The sequence below is a fragment of the Patiria miniata genome, unplaced genomic scaffold (assembly GCF_015706575.1).
Source record: "Patiria miniata isolate m_02_andy unplaced genomic scaffold, ASM1570657v1 HiC_scaffold_24, whole genome shotgun sequence".
Lineage (NCBI taxonomy): Eukaryota > Metazoa > Echinodermata > Asteroidea > Valvatida > Asterinidae > Patiria > Patiria miniata.
In genome coordinates this window covers 16,830,493-16,848,594 of record NW_024037063.1, presented here as the reverse complement: position 1 = coordinate 16,848,594, position 18,102 = coordinate 16,830,493, and the positions used below count along the sequence as shown (strand labels likewise).

The 18,102-nt window shown below is 40.7% G+C and overlaps 1 protein-coding gene across 8 annotated transcripts in view; it reads left to right on the top strand.

Moving 5' to 3' along the window:
• The window catches only part of LOC119731942 (deleted in malignant brain tumors 1 protein-like), a 35,413-nt gene that overhangs the window by 2,077 nt on the left and 15,234 nt on the right, over positions 1-18,102 (top strand). For 4 of the 8 annotated variants that reach the window (XM_038205252.1, XM_038205250.1, XM_038205248.1 and 1 more), the window contains exons 2-9: positions 3,531-3,767; positions 9,208-9,303; positions 11,154-11,498; positions 12,121-12,261; positions 12,349-12,489; positions 13,590-13,949; positions 14,812-15,120; positions 16,919-17,227. In XM_038205252.1, coding sequence (XP_038061180.1) covers positions 3,716-3,767; positions 9,208-9,303; positions 11,154-11,498; positions 12,121-12,261; positions 12,349-12,489; positions 13,590-13,949; positions 14,812-15,120; positions 16,919-17,227 — 1,753 coding nt within the window. In that variant the 5' untranslated portion in view covers positions 3,531-3,715. Of the gene's footprint in view, positions 1-1,975; positions 2,019-3,530; positions 3,768-9,207; positions 9,304-11,153; positions 11,499-12,120; positions 12,262-12,348; positions 12,490-13,062; positions 13,272-13,589; positions 13,950-14,811; positions 15,121-16,918; positions 17,228-18,102 lie in introns of those variants that run through there. The other 4 variants (XM_038205246.1, XM_038205247.1, XM_038205249.1 and 1 more) reach the window with 4 other exon arrangements.

Below are 18,102 nucleotides of genomic sequence, written 5' to 3'. Positions count from 1 at the left end.
ACTTCACGCATGCGTAGTACGGCTAGCTACACATAAACAAGATGGCGGCCAACTTTTAAAGCTGTTTAATGTTCAAAAACCTATACAAAATTTGTTGACGCTCGTTGACGACCGTTGAGGCTTGTTGATGCTTGTGGACGCTTGTTGACGCGCTTTAGTAGGACCGATGATTTTCGGTTCGCTCGGAGCGCGCCGCGGGGGGTACGGTACAGGCGAAATGATAGTATGTGCATGCGTACAAGTGCATGTACCGTACCCCGCGCAGCGCGCTCCGAGCGAACCGAAAATCATCGCTCGATCATATGCGTGCACGTTTCAAGTGTCAGGTTGGCGCAGTGCAGAAAGGGCATATTTTTCATCATTTTGGCCTAAAAACCGACAGAATCCACCTATGTTAGTTCTGCGCATGATACGTGAGTACATGTATGTCAAGACAATGCAAGAGATAAAGTACGGAGTATAGGGGCAAAATGTGCAGCGGTTCTGTGTGAAATGTCTCCATTTTGATGGACGTTTTTGTACTTTATTAAGTGTTTTGTGCTGCAGGCAATTTTGCGGGCTTCTTGATCTACATGTATGAGGCTCCACTACGTGGAGCCTCATAGTTCTAGGAGTACTATCTGGGGGCTTGTTTAGCCTAGGTGGACTCCCTTTCCTCCCTACGTTACGGAGGGAGTCCAGGGTATAAAGTGCTCAAAACCGGGCGAAAAAATTTTTGACCAATATTTTCAATATTTGTACCTTATTGGAGAAGCCAATTTTTACGTCGTAGTATTCTCTGTGTCCTTATCTATTGGGCCGCTGGGTTCAGAAATTCCATATGCGATGCTGACCGACCTTAATCTGGAAAATAAACTCGAAAGCAACGTTAAACTTGTACGTGGGGAAAGATTTCCATATACGAAGTTCACTCCACACCCTGTGTACAAACCCTATTAGATTGGACTGAAAAATTCTAAGTGTTTTCTAAGAAAATGCTTGTATTTTCTCACTGCTCAAATTTACTTTGATGACATGAAATTGCTATCTGGGGGCTTGTTAGTCGATACAGAGGAAAATTAGTGAACTTCGTATATGGTAATCTTGCCGTACCTGTTTGTAGACTCTTTTCAATTTCATCAGTTTCTCACCGCCGAGTCTATTCTAGTCGTACAGCGTGTAGTCTGGTTCCCTAGACCAGACAATTATTCTCATGCAGCATGAATATGCAGTGCGCACCCTCATACGCACGCGCACTTACTTGAAGGCGCGGTCGCTAATCCAATGACCGAGCGTGTTTTCGCGCCAGTTACCAGAAACACGTTTCAGCTTTGGTCATTGGTTGAGCGTTTTCGTGACATCGGTTGGCTGGAGTGATGTCACGGTTCCAACCAAAACTAAACAAATGAGGGCGCTAGCGTGCGTGCGCGCTTTCATACGCACGTACATTGTACATAACGTACGACTCTGGGAATAAACTGATGAAAAGAGACTACAAACACGTACAAGTTTAACGCTGCTTTAGAGTTTATTCTCCTGATTAATGTCAGTCAGCATCACATATGTGACCCGCTCTGCAAAAATGAGTCTGATGTCGCATAGCTTGAATTCCAGCTTTTACCACTTTTAAATGGAAACAGTGAACATTTGCTCAAAATTTGGATTTTTTGTTTTTGTTTTATTTTGGTCGTTTGATAGTTTTAGTTCAGATATCTTACACAGAAATTTAAATATTGTAAGAAAAAGACTAACAAATTTATGATTTTTGGTGCTTTTCTTGGCTAGTTACAGTGTATTTGTAATTTTTAAACCCTTTTTTTTTCATTGAGACATTTCTTGCTTTGCAAAAACATGACAGAATTAAAAAAGGCACAACAGTGCAACCAAACGTCCTAGAGAGGCCCATGATATACCAAATGAAAGCTTATTTCATTCCAATTTTATTAATGTAGTTAACTCAAAATTTCAGTTTTGCCACAACAGACTCATTTTTGTGGAACGGGTAACATATGGAATTCCTGAATCCAGCAGCCCAATAGGTAAGGACACATAGAAAATGTAGGCGTGAAATAAGCTTCTGTAACGAGGTAAAACGTAACAAAAATCTGGTCCAAATTTTGGTTGGTCTTATGTAGAGAATTCTCATCCTGGATGTTAGTCGTAATGCAATGAAGACTTCGTCCAACCTGGGCTAGAGGCTTGTTAGTCAATACAGAGGAAAATGAGAACTTTGCATATGGTAATCTTGCCCCGACCTGGTTACAGATATAAATATCGGCATGTAACGCCTAGTTTTGATAGCTCATGCGTGTACGGAAAAGGAGACCTACATGTATACACTTCTCCCCCTCCGAAAAAATGGGGTGGGGAATCCAGATGTCGCAGTCTAACAGTAACATTGGAATGTATAGGCAATAAGGGTACGGGTAGAAGCACAAAACCAATGAAAAGTATATCACCTTAACAGGGTATGAAATTGGAATACTCTGCATATGCATGGTAGTCGCGAAGAATGCTGTTGTCAACGAGTCCAAGTTGTCATGGTTAAAAAGTGGTATACCCAGACTGGGTACCCAGTGTAAATTTACCCCCAATGTTGCCTCCTCTTCCACCTCTCGTGATGCGCGTATCCCTATACGACTTCATAATAAAGGGTTAGCGTACTCACGTAAGGCTGGGAATTCGAAACTCAGTCTCAGTCCGGGAAAGCAAAGTCTTTGTTATGAGCAACTACAGATGACGTGTTCATACACTCGCGAAGGCCCAATATCGGGACACTTGTGCATGGAAATGACGCAAAATGCACAAAACTGTAATCGTCTGCTGCTTTCGAGTATTGCATCCGAGTTTTGGCGCGAAGACAGCGTATATGGGAAGCTAAGCTTCTTATCTTCTAATTTTACCAGTTGGAACTGGAAAATTGGTGGCGGATCATGGGACGCAGGGGCGTAAATCCCGGGGGATGAGAAACAAATGCTGATTTCGAGGTTTTTGTCGAACATCCCAACAACCAAAACTTATTCAATAGCAATGAAAAGTGGAGAGAGAAAGTACAAAAACTTTTAAAATGCGCCGTTTTGATCTAAACGCGAGTATACACATTGATATACATCGATATTCCGGAGAGCGTTCCCTATTGCAATGGGGTGTCAATCCCCCCCCCCCCCCCCCCCCCCCCCCCCCCCCCGATTTTCGAATTTCCACGGGCCGGACAAGTTTTGATTTTGGTCATCCCCCATCCCCGAATTCTGAGTGGGGCAAAAGGGAAGGGGCACTGCAGGCACCCCTCCTCCCTCTGCTCTCTCGCCCAGCCACTGATAAGTTACTCCAACTTAAGTTAAGTTGCACACAAACACTGAAGCCAGCATGGTAACAACAATCAGCGCAGTATAATCTCATCTCCGTGCTTATTCTGATGACGAGGGCTGTGATTGAACCTCTGCTAGCTTTGCGTATCAAATAACTTGACACATATCGAGACAAGTTTAAAACTAACTTTACTTTTGTAGTTCAAGTTGATTTTTTATTTCTCTACCTCCCGCCCCCATAAGTTAATACCTCACCAAAAAACCACGTCAACAGACGCAATGGCAAGTTGTCTTCATCCAGCAAATATTGGAACAATCTACACATCCTCTCACGCGATGCGGGCCAGGAGCCATCTGTTTCACGGCATGGAAGTCTATAAAACTAACAGAGGCTCTGTTGGAAATTAAACCGTTCCTCATCGGACGCCATGGGCAAGATGAATCGCCTCTTGGTTCTGCTTCTAGCGGTGTGCATCGCTGGTAAGTCAGAGATTTTTCAGTAGATCAGTCAGTAGATTTTGCTATAAGAAATGAGCTTTGTGTATTGTCAGCCGTGAGCCACATGTGTACGCTAAGCCACTTGGTGGTTCTTTTGTTTGACTTTAATAGTTGTGGCCCCTGAGTTCAAATTATCCCCGGACATGTTTATACTTTGTGAAATAAAGAATGTCCAAACGAACGCTTTTCCGAGAGGGGCATTATGCATGGTCGGTATACAAGTATAATGATAGTATAGTTTGAGCAAAACGTACTTTGATAACCCAACTATTTCAATTTTTAATACAATCATGTAGAGTTAAACTAGAACCAGTGACCAATACATACGACAGTTGGATGGTGGGTCGGTGGTTTGGTGGTTGGTCTGTTGGTCGGTCACTCATTCAGTCTGTTGGTCCATTCATCAGTGGGTTGGTTGCTCGGTCGGTCTATTGGTCAGTATAGGTCGGTTACTTCCTCAGTTGGTCAGTGATCAGTCGGTCAATAGGTCGGTGGTTTGGTCGGTCAGTCTGTCTGTTGGTTAGATAATCGGTCGGTCAGTGGATTGCTTGCTCGGTCGGTTAATCGGTTGGTTGATGGTCAGTTGGTCAATCGGTCGGCCAGTGGGTCAGTGGTTTGGTCAGTCGGTCAGTCGGTATTTTTTTTTCTCTCACTCGGTCAGTAAGTTGGCTGCTAGTTGATTTGTCGGTCGGTTGGTCTGTCAATCAATCAGTCAGGGGAAATAGACCAGCCTTCGGGTCCAACAAACAAAAAGTGATCCCACAAAATATCCAAAAATAGGTTCATTTGGGTTCAGATAAGTTGTCAAACAAAATGTGTAGGAAAAGCCTACATGTATACCAATAAAGCACTTGTGAAGTGTGACTTTTTCAAACGGAGACATTGACAGCGAAGCAATGCCAATTAGGTATTACTACAAGCGCTGGGTACTTGTTTAATGTATTTTTATTAAGTATTTTGTGTTTTATGATAATCATGGTTTTAATAGTCCGGCAATTCCACGGTAACGGAAGGATGTTTTCACTCATTAAACAAAATTTCAAATGTGTGTATCACAGACACTGTTATTAGTTACAACAAACAAATGTCACAATTGTATTGCTATAATGCTACCTTCAATTTCAACACTTTTGGGGGGCATGAATACCTCTCGTTCATGAATTATGAATATTAATGAGGTCGGTAACGGAAGAACGGTAAAACGGACAAGGGTTTTCCAACTTACATGTGTTTTGCGTAAACTGTGTGAATTTTATGGGGCAATTTTATTTTAAAGGTAGGAAATGGAATCCCTGAAGCTTTATCTATACTATACCACCTTTCATTTGAATTTAAGTGTTTCGGTAATGTAATTACAACGTCTTAAGTTGATTATAATTTGGTAACAGAAGGACGGTAACGGAAGGACAAAAGGTTTACTCAATTATAGCATGAACAAAATGTTAATTCACACTAATTTATACAAGTGAAACAAATTGCTGAAATGTGTAACTGAATGTGAAATCAACAATAAGCAGACCTGGCATGAATGATTATACCCAAGAAACTATTGAGATAAAGATAGGTGCCTGCTAATTAATGATAATTCATAAATACCTCAGACAGTTTAGCTATTCCTATTGGTCGAGAGCCCGTCACGTGGCCGGTCTTAAACGGATGATAAAGACATGGCTAGCTGGTCTTAAACACTTTCCCAGTGTCACATAAAATGTGGACCCCTAAAAATCCAGTGCCTCTTGCCGTTTTATTGGTTGAACGTTCACAATCCTCACGTTATAGGCATGCGCAACACTACCAGCGAGTCAGAATTGTATCCTTACTATAATTCCAGGAATCTCTGTCTGTCTGTCTGTCTGTCGGGCTGTCTGTCTGTCTGTTCGTCGATTATCTCCAGAACCGGGCACCGTATGAAGTTGACAATCGGCGGGTATATTGCTCGGGACCACAGAATGTGCAGTGCTAAGTTGGAAGTGGTTTGGACGAGGGGTTCTCGAAAAAGCTGCAAAAAAGCAGCATTTTTTTAGCCTCAACGTGGCAGATTATATACCTAGAACACGCGCAGTCCTTTTCAATTGTTTACGTCATGTTTGAGCAAAAGTGCGTGTGCTTAATATGACGCAACAATGGAAAAAGGACGGGCACATCATGGGGTTCTTTTCAATTGTTTACGTCATGTTCGAGCTAAAGCGCGTGTGCTTAATATGACGCAAACAGTGCAAAAAGGATGGGCACATTGTAGGGCGATAGCACTGCACACCATGTCTTCGTACGTACATGTACATATACGTGAGTGGCATGCACGGGCACATGCATTTTGTAGTCAACTGAGCAACCATGATCACTGCACTGTATGTAGGCGGTCGACTGAGCAACTCTAATACAATATGGTATCGCCCTACAACTACGCCCTACAGTTGTAGGGCGATACCATATTGTCCAGTAGGGGTAAATATCAGTGCCAGGGGGGTGACGACAGTTAGTGCGTTTAACTTGCGAGTGTGCGTTCACACCATTAAATAATGTGCGTTGTGTGCACGAGCTGCAGTTCTCAACTGCCCCTTCCGAACACGCACAATTTCGACTGGCCCTGCACTAGTCTTACTATAATTCCAGGAATCTCTGTCTGTCTGTCTGTCCGTCGATTATCTCCAGAACCGGGCACCGTATGAAGTTGAAAATCAGCGGGTGTATTGCTCGGGGCCACAGAATGTGCAGTGCCAAGTTTGAAGTGGTTTGGATGAGCGGTTCTCGAAAAAGCTGCAAAAAAGCAGTATTTTCGGAGGCAAACGTGGCAGCTTAGAACATAACACCACACACTGCCGTTCTTTTCAATTGTTTACGTCATGTTTAAGCTAAAGCGCGCGTGCTCAATATGACGCAAACAATGCAAAAAGGACGGGCACGCGCACGTTCATTGTAGGGCAATACATTGTCCAGTATGGGTGAATAGCACTGCATACCATGTTTTTGTATGTACACGTGCACATTATTTTTGCAGTCGACTGAGCGACCATTGTAGGTGGTCGAACTTCAAACTTGGCACAAACTTTGACGTAAGTGTGCGTTCAACCTGTGAAAACAACACCATTAAATGCGTGCGTTGTTTGCACGAGCAGTTCTCCAAAACTCTGCAAGTATGCAACCTATACCAGCGGCAAAGCAATTTGCGTTTCCCGAACATGCACATTTTAGACGGGCACTGCACTAGCAGTTCTAAATTCAAAACGCAACGCCCCAGGTACGTTCTGCGCGACGTCGCGCAGAACATGCTCCGTGCGCGTCAATCTCACTGATCTCTTTATAAAGACTGGATAGCTGATATGCATACAACATTCACACAGTAGACTTTGCATATTGACCAATTCGCCCCCGGTCTCACGAAGATGGCCGCGTATAATACGAACGTTCTACGCGTAAATACGCGCGCGTTGTATCAACAGTTTACGCGCATTTTGGTCACGTACACATATTATGATGTTCTAAAAGGGACACATTTCCGTAGTGATTATTATTTCAAAAATGCAGAAAAAGTGATTTGCGGCATTTTAAAAAGTAACCACGATGTTAGAAAAATTGTAGTAAACCTTGGTCAGTGGGGGTGGTCAAAATATAAGTCAAGTGAACCTTGACGTTACAAAAGAAATCATGCTGTCTATAAAGACGGCAACTTGTCCTTTGTAGATCACCAGCCGGTCTCGCCAATATGGCGTCAAATTCATTCATTGTGCGGCTCTTTATTAGCTATCCAGTCTTTATATAGAGATCAGTGGTCAATCTCCATAAAACGGGTTGTTTACATCTTACTCGCCAGCTGAACACTCTATTATTTTGCTAGAGGGATGTTTCAAAAAGCATGAAGTGAACTTGTTGAACAAAATCGGGATTTTTTTAACGAATTATTTGATTTTTTTTTACCGAAAAGGTATTTATGAATGGGAATAAATATGTGCTCGGTCGGTACCGCTTAGAGTCTGGGTGCTGATAATTACCCTCGCCTATGAATGTCAGCTCAGTAGATAATCTTTTTGAGAAGACTTTTAAAATGATGTACAAATAAGTTTATGATCAATGAAATCGGTCTTATTGGCGCGCATAAGTGATATTTATTATATTTAAAGCGGTGATTATTTCAAGATATCTCGAAATGATTTAGAGATATCTCCAAATGATTGAGAGATATCTTGATATCATTTAGAGATATCTTGAAATCATTTAGAGAAATCTTCAAATGGATTTAGAGATACATGTGTATCTTGAAATGAATTCCAAGATTTCATCATCACTCAAACGCGCTAATGTCAAAGTGTTGTTTTAATCGGCCTATTTTGAAATAATTAGAGCTATCTTGAAATAATTAGAGATATCGTAATTAGCGATATCTTGAAATAATTAGAGATATCTTAAAATATCAAAAGCTTCCGTTTAATAACTTGAATACATATAACTTATGGACGCCATACGTATTTGTGTACAGAGTCTACTGACGAGTGTAAAGATCTATTATTCGATGTACAATTCGATACTAAATGTCGAATATTCAACATCAGACTAGTAACATTCACATTCGATATACCGATTTATAACACCTCACCCACAGATTCTTTGTCTTGATTGGCCGAGAGCGAGTCACATGAAACTTTCTATTTTTGCTATCTTTCTGTGCACGGCCAAAGTACTATACCCGTAGCAACCAAAGTACTATACCATTGGCAACCAAAGTACTATTTCCACGGCGCGGTATTTGTGTGCAAATGCATGCTGGTGTGCGCGTTGCACGCAGCACTTTTTGTTCCAAAGAGAGCACGCCGCAGAGTTGGGTTCAAACATTTCGCGAAGGGGTAGTTTGGAAGAGAGAAATGCATTTTCCTCCAGTTTTGTATTGAAATTGAAGTTTATTTCAACTGTGTTCAGATTTAAATAATTTAAATATTATAACCCAGCAGAATCTGTGGGTGAAGTGTTATAAAACAAATATTGAATGCTTTATCTCGTGGTGAAGTAAAACTAGCCTCCCTTGGTGATCCATGGACCATTCTATTTTCGCCTCGGGAAAATAGAATGGTCCATGGATCACCTCGGGAGGCTAGTTTTACTACACCGCTCGAAGCATTCAATATTTGTATACTATATGAATGTCGAATATCCAATGTCAAACTAAGTTTATTGTCATCTCTATGATAAGAGTCTTTCAATGAGGATGTACAGAATGCTGTCTTTTATACCAAACGCTCAGATTATCTTGAAGGCATGACAAGTTTCACACAATTTTTGTGGCTGCTGTGACAGGGTCTGTGGTGTTTTGTACACCTGACGTGGCAAATGGCACCTGACTGACCCAAAACGAAGCCGAGAATGCCATTTAATAATAACAATGTTCTCTGTGCCTGTTTAAATCTCTACTGCTTTATCAACCTCTCTGCAGGAAATGCTTGTGCCTTTGCCAATGATGACGAGCACAACATAAAAAAAGAAAAGAACATTCCAGATGAAGCTGTGATCCGGAAGAACCGCGCCCATAGTAAGAACATGCAATTCTGTTCTGTTGCTGCTTTTTTTGGTTTGGGTTTTTTCTGGTCGTTGTTGTTTTGTTGTTTTTGGAAATTTGGAATTTCTGGAAATTAATTTACATATATGATTTACATGATAATTTCAAGATAATTTGTCATTAATAAATAGACCAAAAAATTTAATACAATTGGTTTGATTGATTGTTAAATTATCAGTGTCTGTAGGAATTGAATTAACTGTTTATTAAATAACATAAAACGAGTCTTATCAATGTTGAGAGATAATTTGTTGGCTTTGATACATTTAGAAACAGAAATGGGTCTCTAAATTAACCGTGTTAACAAGTGTGGTCAGATTACTATCTATGAGTATAAAATAAGTTGAAGTCATCTCCGAATAAAATAAATGACAGGATTCTAGATTTATCAGTCATTAATGTAAATAGAAAAGGCAAAACGCTACTTGGTATGAACGTGGACAGGGACACGTTATGAATAAAAATGGAAGTGACGTTATGATGACATCGTTATGGGTGTGTGACGTCATCTTAGCCATGCAATGTATTTTTTTGGATGCAATCCTTGATAATCCACCTTTGTTTCACATTTTCGTTTTGCCATTTTCAAGGGTATTCTGATGCCTGTTTTGTTTTTATGCTAATGTAAATTTCCATATTCATGAGCAAACGTGTGGTGTTATTTCATGCAGAAAATTATCTTTTCATTGGTTATTCGTTGTTGTCTCAGTACATGGCAGTATGCCAATAATAAGCAAACTTTTCTTACAAGTGATTTCAATGAACTCATTTTGGGTAAACTGAACAGTGTCTTCCTTATAAATGACATCACAAGAACCGCGCCTGCAGTTGCCCGGAAAAGCATGGACAGTTTTAAATAAGTGCACCTTTCAATAAAATTTACCAAAAAGGAATGTCAAATAGTAAAAAACAAATCAGCTCATGAACCCTTTAAAGTAAAAACTATAAAGCCCTCTGTCTAGAAAACAAGTCCGATTGGTTTCAATTGTATGTACGTATGTACACAGGGACGTGTTGTACATCTACAGTGAAGTGAATCACCAAAACAGCTGACAATTCAAGAAACGTTGTTCGTACATGAAATCAAACATTAGAAGAAAAAGCATAAACATTTCAAAACAATTTAATGCTGAATAGCCCTACATGTATGTTCTGTTCATCTAAGGCCAAAAAAAAAAATAAGTCGGTCTCTGGTCAGCGCGCGCGTCGATTTTAATCATGCGCGTCGATCTTCTTTTTTTTCCAAAATGTTCCGCGGTAGCTCCAACAGCGCCCTCTATTTCCGCACCTCCTCAATTTGTTTTTACCAAAGAGCACCAAGGAATGGGAAATTGCACCAAGGCAAATGATCGAAAGCACCAATGCAAATTATGGAGGACACCAATGTACATGAGGACACCAAAAAAGCAAAATAGTACCCCACCTTGTCTGTACAATCCAAGCTTGAAGAAAAAAAAAAAAAGGGAAAAAAAAAACAAAAAAAAGCCGCGTGGCCGCGTCAATTCCGGAACTTTGGTCTGACCAGAGACCGAATTTTTTTTTTTTTGGCCTAACAGGCATTGACCTGTCCTTTAGTTCTCTTTCCAGTTTCTTTTATTTCTACCCCACATCCCATAAAAGGTGTACATGTTTTACTCCAGCCGGCACTTTTGGCATAAAACAAAGTCATATCCCAATGAAACTGGACTGGCCCATGTAATGTAATTGTTTTAGCGTACTCGCACGTACAAGAACACTGTCTGTTAATTTGTTCTGTTTTGTTGGATATTTTTAACTGACTCACTGAAGTAATATAATATTGTTTCTGTCTGATTTGTTGAAAGCTCGAACTGTATATGTAAGTGCAGAGAGTAATTACACCATAACCTCTACCAACTACCCGAGCAACTATCCCAACAACGCTGATGACATCTGGTATCTTCAGACTGACAAAGGTCGAATCATCCAGCTCACATTCGTTTCCTTTCGACTCGAGTCTGGGTACGACAACCTGAAGGGGGGCGATGGTGAAGACGCATCCACAGCGCAGCTCTTTTCCCTATCTGGGACTGGCGTGATACCAACAGACAAGGTTTCATCAGGAAACAAGATGTGGCTGAGGTTCACTTCAGACAGCAGTGTCACCTATCAAGGGTTTTATATTGTTGCCCTAAGCGTCTCAATGACGGGTACGTCAGTATAAGTTGTGAGCAGATCTATCCCTTCATAGATTTAGAATTTTCAAGTAATGTCAGGGCATAAAGTTTGAATATTGCACCCTCATTACAACAAGTAAGATTGTAGTTGAATACAGTCAAACTTGCAACTTCAATTCCAACCCTAGTCATAAAAGGAGCAGGGCGTATATACAACATAAGTAGCTTGCACAATTAAATGCGGAACGTTATGCTTGATGGTGCCCATCTCTCTACTTCAACCCGTGATATAATTTGTATACATGTAGGTAGGCACTGCGTCACCAGTGGTGGGTAAACCAGGAGGGTTTATGGTTAAACCCTTCCAAGAAGAGTTAGGGAAATATTGTGTTGCAAACACCTCCCTGAATGGTGCTTTAAATTATTATTTCAGGGGCGGCTAAAACTTGACTCGTAAAACATAAACATTTTCAGCGACTGTTTCAGCAATAAGTAAGAGCACATGCAACGATCTCACCAATGTATCTGAATGACACTTGTGTCGCTTATGTGTTATGGACATGGAATAGATAACCTGACTGTTACTTTGACGTACAAACGATATAATGTGCAGAAGGATTTGATTTTGGGGTTTTTTAATATACTCAAATTCCAGACTCCACCACTGAACCATCCTACCAAGGCTGTAGTTCATATCAGTGGCGATGCTACTACAACGGCCAATGTATTCAAGACTACCATAGATGCAACGGATACTCTGACTGCTACAATGGCGAAGATGAATACAACTGTTACGGTGAGTATTCAATACAGAAAGTTTGTTAAAGATGGGACACAACACATATTTGCTACTGTCTTTTTAAACCACACCTGTCATTTTCAGACTACACCACTGAACCATCCTACTACGGCTGCAGATCATATGAGTGGCGATGCTACTACAACGGCCAATGTATTCAAGACTACCAAAGATGCAACGGATACTCGGACTGCTACTATGGCGAAGACGAATACAACTGTTACGGTGAGTATTCAATACAGAAAGTTTGTTAAAGATGGGACACAACACATATTTGCTATCTGTCTTTCAAACCACACCTGTCATTTTCAGACTCCACCACTGAACCAATCTACTATGGCTTCATTTCATATCAGTGGCGATGCTACTACAATGGTCAATGTATTCAAGATCACTACACCTCATAAATATTCATGATCAAATTTGAGCACGTCATTGACTGATTCCGCCGTGCGTCCGGGAAGTAAAATTTATATGCACCCAGGTGACTTCATCCCGGTGAGTATCCAGCTCGCTGCCGTGCTGTATTTTTTCTGGTAGCACCAAAAATTCTCTCTGGAACCCGCCTCGTAGACATATAGTCTGTGGTATGTAATACCAGTCTGTTGTTGTAGTCCTTGTAACTACTACAATAGACACATTAAAGAGTGTTGGCACTAGACTATTGACTGTCGAAGAACTTGAATATCTTGTGCTGAATAAAGATGCAAACTCTACGAAGGCCGTTATCGACAAGGCAGTGAGATTGCTACTATGGCGAAGATGAATACAACTGTTATGGTAATTATTCATTACGGAAAGCTTGTTAAAGATGGGACACAACACATATTTGCTACTGTCTTTTAAACCACACCTGTCATTTTCAGACTACACCACTGAACCATTCTACCAAAGCTGTAGTTCATATCAGTGGCGATGCTACTACAACGGCCAATGTATTCAAGACTACCAAAGATGCAACGGATACCCAGACTGCTACAATGGCGAAGATGAATACAACTGTTACGGTGAGTATTTAATACAGAAAGTTTGTTAAAGATGGGACACAACACATATTTGCTACTGTCTTTTAAACCACACCTGTCATTTTCAGACTCCACCACTGAACCAAGCTACTACAGCTGCATGGTCAATGTATTCAAGACTACCAAAGATGCAACGGATACTCAGACTGCTACTATGGCGAAGATGAATACAACTACTATGGCATAACTACCCACATCTGCAGATATTTTACTGCAACACAAACCGACTTTCTGTGAACATTGACAACTAGAGTTGTAATGTGTATTTCAAACCATTTATTCCATCCATCGTATTTATAGTAAACACCGTTGCTCCCACTGTAGACGTCAATCCACCCTCCCCCGTGGTGCGACTAGTGAATGGCGGCACCATCTATGAAGGCAGAGTGGAGGTATTTGTCAACGGAGACTGGGGAACGGTGTGTGATGATACCTGGGCATGGGACATGAACGATGCTGAGGTCATCTGCAGACAGCTTGGCAATGGACCGGCCGTTAGTGCCCTGCGTCGTGCTCAGTATGGTCAGGGTACTGTTGGCCCTATTCACATTAAAAATGTCCAATGCAACGGATCAGAAAGCTCTATTCTCGATTGCCCATCGGACAGCTGTGCCCCTGGTGATTGCAGCCATGACTATGATGTTGGTGTTGAATGTTCAGGTAATGCAAACTTATTCATCCAAACACCGCAGAACTTTGTATGAAAAAGTGGTTAAAAAAAGAAATTTTTTCAACAATTTTTTCCATTTTTTCTACCCCAAAAGGTGTATGATCTTCACGTAATGAAGTCGCATTAATATTGATGACTTAAATATTAGCGATCCACATTTTTTTAAAAAATATGTTGGATCCAAGGAGCAGGAGCCAACAAGGGCAATGGCCTCCAAAAGGGTTTTTTTTATTACATCCCTCGCAAGCCATCAGCTATACATACATGTACCTTTTAGTGGTAATATTATTCCAATAGTCTTGTTACTATGTGGATATAGGGCAAAAAAGTATCACTATTTGCTTCCCATTTTTGAAAAAAAACTCAAGCCCCCTTGAAAATTGTGGATCCGCCCTTGCATGTACTTTGACGAACTGGAAATCGATTTTGTTTTCTCACAATTTTGTTAACTTGTTTTTATTTTAATGAATTTTTTTGGGGGGGAGGGGCCAACTTTGCAATTTGTTGGTGTATGAAACTTTCTGTTTTCTGTTTGCTATTATGTTTTGGGTGTTGTAAGCGCGTTAAGAGGCGTGTTATGCGACTAGACTGGTACCCAGTCTATATATTGATCGGTACTGATAGAGGAGCATGTGTCCTGCGACAATTGAATTATTGTTGCGTTAGGACTTGCGTTCCGGTGCTGTTCATCACCTGGCCCATATGAACTGACAATGTGACATCCCATAGACGCAGTAATAACATTGATGTCTGTGTGCTTCAACTGAAATAATTCAAGCGTGTTGTTACAGTGAGGTTATATCAAAGCATGTACACCTTATCCATGAAACAATTCTTTTTCCGTTACTTTAGTTCCAGTTCGTCTCGTTAGTGGAGCCTCTTTTAACGAGGGTCGAGTTGAGGTTTACCACGAAGGCGAGTGGGGTACAGTCTGCGATGATGGATGGGACCAGAATAACGCTGAGGTTGTCTGTCACATGCTTGGTTTCCATTCGGCATCCAGTGCTTGGAGCAATGCTCACTTCGGCCAAGGATCAGGTCGGATCATGCTTGACGATGTTAGCTGCCAAGGGAATGAATCTAGCCTAGCTAAATGCCAACATCATGGCTGGTTTAGTCATAACTGTGGGCATAGCGAGGACGCCGGAGTTACTTGTTTCAGTAAGTTTATCCTCTGAACATCATTATGTATCAACTTGAACAACTAAATAGTCAGATTACTGTGTTAACGGTGAGGCAGGAAAGTAAAATGCCAAAAGATCAAGGATCTTGCTTGTCCAACTTGCCCTAACGTGCCACCGCTATGTTGTCTTGCTCTTATATCTGGTCCGATTATGACTTTTAACCAAAATTGCAAAGAAAACTCTGCCGATTTTGAAGATGAAATGTCTTTTTTTATTATCCGACCACTTATATTTGTTTTTTCTTACACGATTAATTAAATCCATAAACCTTATTACTAACTTTACTTACTTTCTCTTTTTTACCCATGCCACAGAACCACACTACTATGACTGCCATTTGCTATTCAACAAAGTCGAGTTTGTTTATTCCCTGATGAATGTTCAAATTGTTTTATTTTGATGAAAACTACTTTTTATATTTCGAGTGTCTTCAACTTTCTAAAAAGGTTTTTGTTTTATGTATTGGTGGTTTGGTGCGCGTTAACTGCTAGAGCCATGCGAGTAGACTGGTTCCCTGTCCCTACATTACATGTACTGATACTGAGAACTAAACCCAATTTCATGGCTCTGCTAACCACAGAATTCCGCGCTTACGATCACCATTCTATTCGTATCACAAAAACATTATTGTTATTAGGTACGCATGCATATGCGCACTGACCAAAATTCCCACTAACCTGCGAAATGCGCTTGCTCTAAGCACGGAATTTACTGCTCAGTATTGTACATGGGGATTTTTCCCCAATGTAATTAGGCAGATAAACATGAAACTGGGCCCTGAAGTATTGTTGGACTTGCGTTCGGGCGCGGTTCATTATCAGACCCGTGTTTGAACTGAAGGTGGGATATCTCATATAGACGCAGTAATGTACAAGCATTATATTCACTGTGTGGACTTCAGAACAAAAGATGTCCACATTAACCAGGTTATCAGTGCCAGGTGGCGTTGTGTGGAATTGCTCACGTCCACACAATGTTTCCTCCTCTCTGGAAAACAGGTTTAGAGCAACCTCGTCCCCGGTGCTTACTTTATTTTCAACCACGTTTCCAATAGTAAGCCCTGGATAGGAAACTTTCTTCCTGTATCCTGATTCGACAACATACTTGGTGTTGTTATTTCAAATGTGCATTACGTGTTTTCACAATCATTGTAATTATAACATCCACGCCTTCTCAAAAATACTCCTTTCTTCAGTTCCAATTTGCTCATATTAATATGAAATGTGATACTACATATTGGCGGGATAAGATTGTAACATTTAAACTTGGAAAACATTCGTGTTTTCGTAACTCACAGCGCGACGAATTGCTGCTGTTTTTACCCCAGACACTGCATACAAAAACAAATGCTAATGTAACGCACATGCAGGCACCAGACTATTCCGCATTTGCATACGACTTGTTCAGAAATCTTGCACATATGCAAATGATCCAATACCAGGGTGAGAGAGCAGGTAGTGGTGGGCGCGTACTGCTAGACACCCTGGGGATGAGGTTGGGTTTAGAGACGTTGGGGGTTATCTGTTGCAAAATGAAGAGAAACACTAAAGGGAATCATATCAAAAAAATTGGGTCAAAAGAGTTTTCACAGTGTGATTAAAACAAGTTTTTTTACAGGTTTTTCTTAACTACACGAAAACAAAGAAATGTCCACACTAGTTATGTAATGTAAACATGTATGAAACTGTGTGTGTTTCACCAAAAACGATCAAGCACATTATATTGGGTTATATCTCAAGCCTTTACTTATCGACGAAGCATTTTTTATGTTCTAGTTTCAGTTCGTCTCGTTGATGGAAGCTCTTATAACGAGGGTCGTGTTGAGGTTTACCACGAAGGCGAGTGGGGTACAGTCTGCGATGATGATTGGGACCAGCGTGATGCCCTGGTCGTCTGTCGCATGCTTGGTTTTTATTATGGCGAATATGCCTTGGGCAATGCTCTCTTCGGCCAAGGATCAGGTCGGATCATGCTCGACAATGTGAACTGCCAAGGACATGAATCTAGCATAGATGAATGCCAACATCATGGCTGGTTAAGTCATAACTGTGGGCATAGCGAAGACGCTGGAGTTTATTGTGCCAGTAAGTTTATTGTTGGAATGTAATCATTTACGTGAACAAACAATACAAACAATAACATGAATAATCCATTATGTGATGGAGTCGGTTGTTCAGCTTAAAAATCTACCTACGTCTTTTTATATTAAACTTGTTTTAAATTCGTGTTTTATGATGCCATCGAGCTATTTTTTTTATTGCTGATTTGTACCTTTGTGATTTTACTGGGGGTGCATGTTGTCCCACCATTCTTGTATAGCTCTTTTCCCTGGTTATGGGGTGTGTGTTATAATGTATTGCCTGCCTATTCTTTTGTATTTTGCAAGTTTTAATCGCTTTTAGAATTATTTGTTTTTAATTTGGGCCACGATTTGAGACAAAAAACAAGAAATGAAATGAAATGAAAGTAAAAAGATTCAAGAAACAGTAACCATTGAAAGTGTGACATGTAAAAGGTGAGACAAGAAAGTAAACTGTCCATGGCAAAGTCAAGTTACTTGATTTTCCAACTTGCCCCTGACGTACCACCGCTATGATGTCTTGCTGTTACATTTTGGCATATCAGTTTTAAAGCAAACCTGCAAACTTGATGAGTTTGAAGATTTAATGTCTTTGCAGTTAGAGAAGCATTTTACACGTTTGCTGAACCGCAAACCCTTTGTCCGGAATTTCTAGTTACACTTTCCAATTTGATGCACACCACACAGCCACCTGTACTACGGATGTCTATTGCTCTTCAACACGGTCGATTTTGTTTTCCCCTCATGAATTATGAACTTTTTTTCTTTATTTTTCGACGAAAACTACTTTTCCTATTTCGGGCGTCTGAAACTCTCTGCAAAGGGTTTCATGGTGTTTTGGAGGGCATTGGCGTCAATCCAATTGCCATTTTGAAGCAA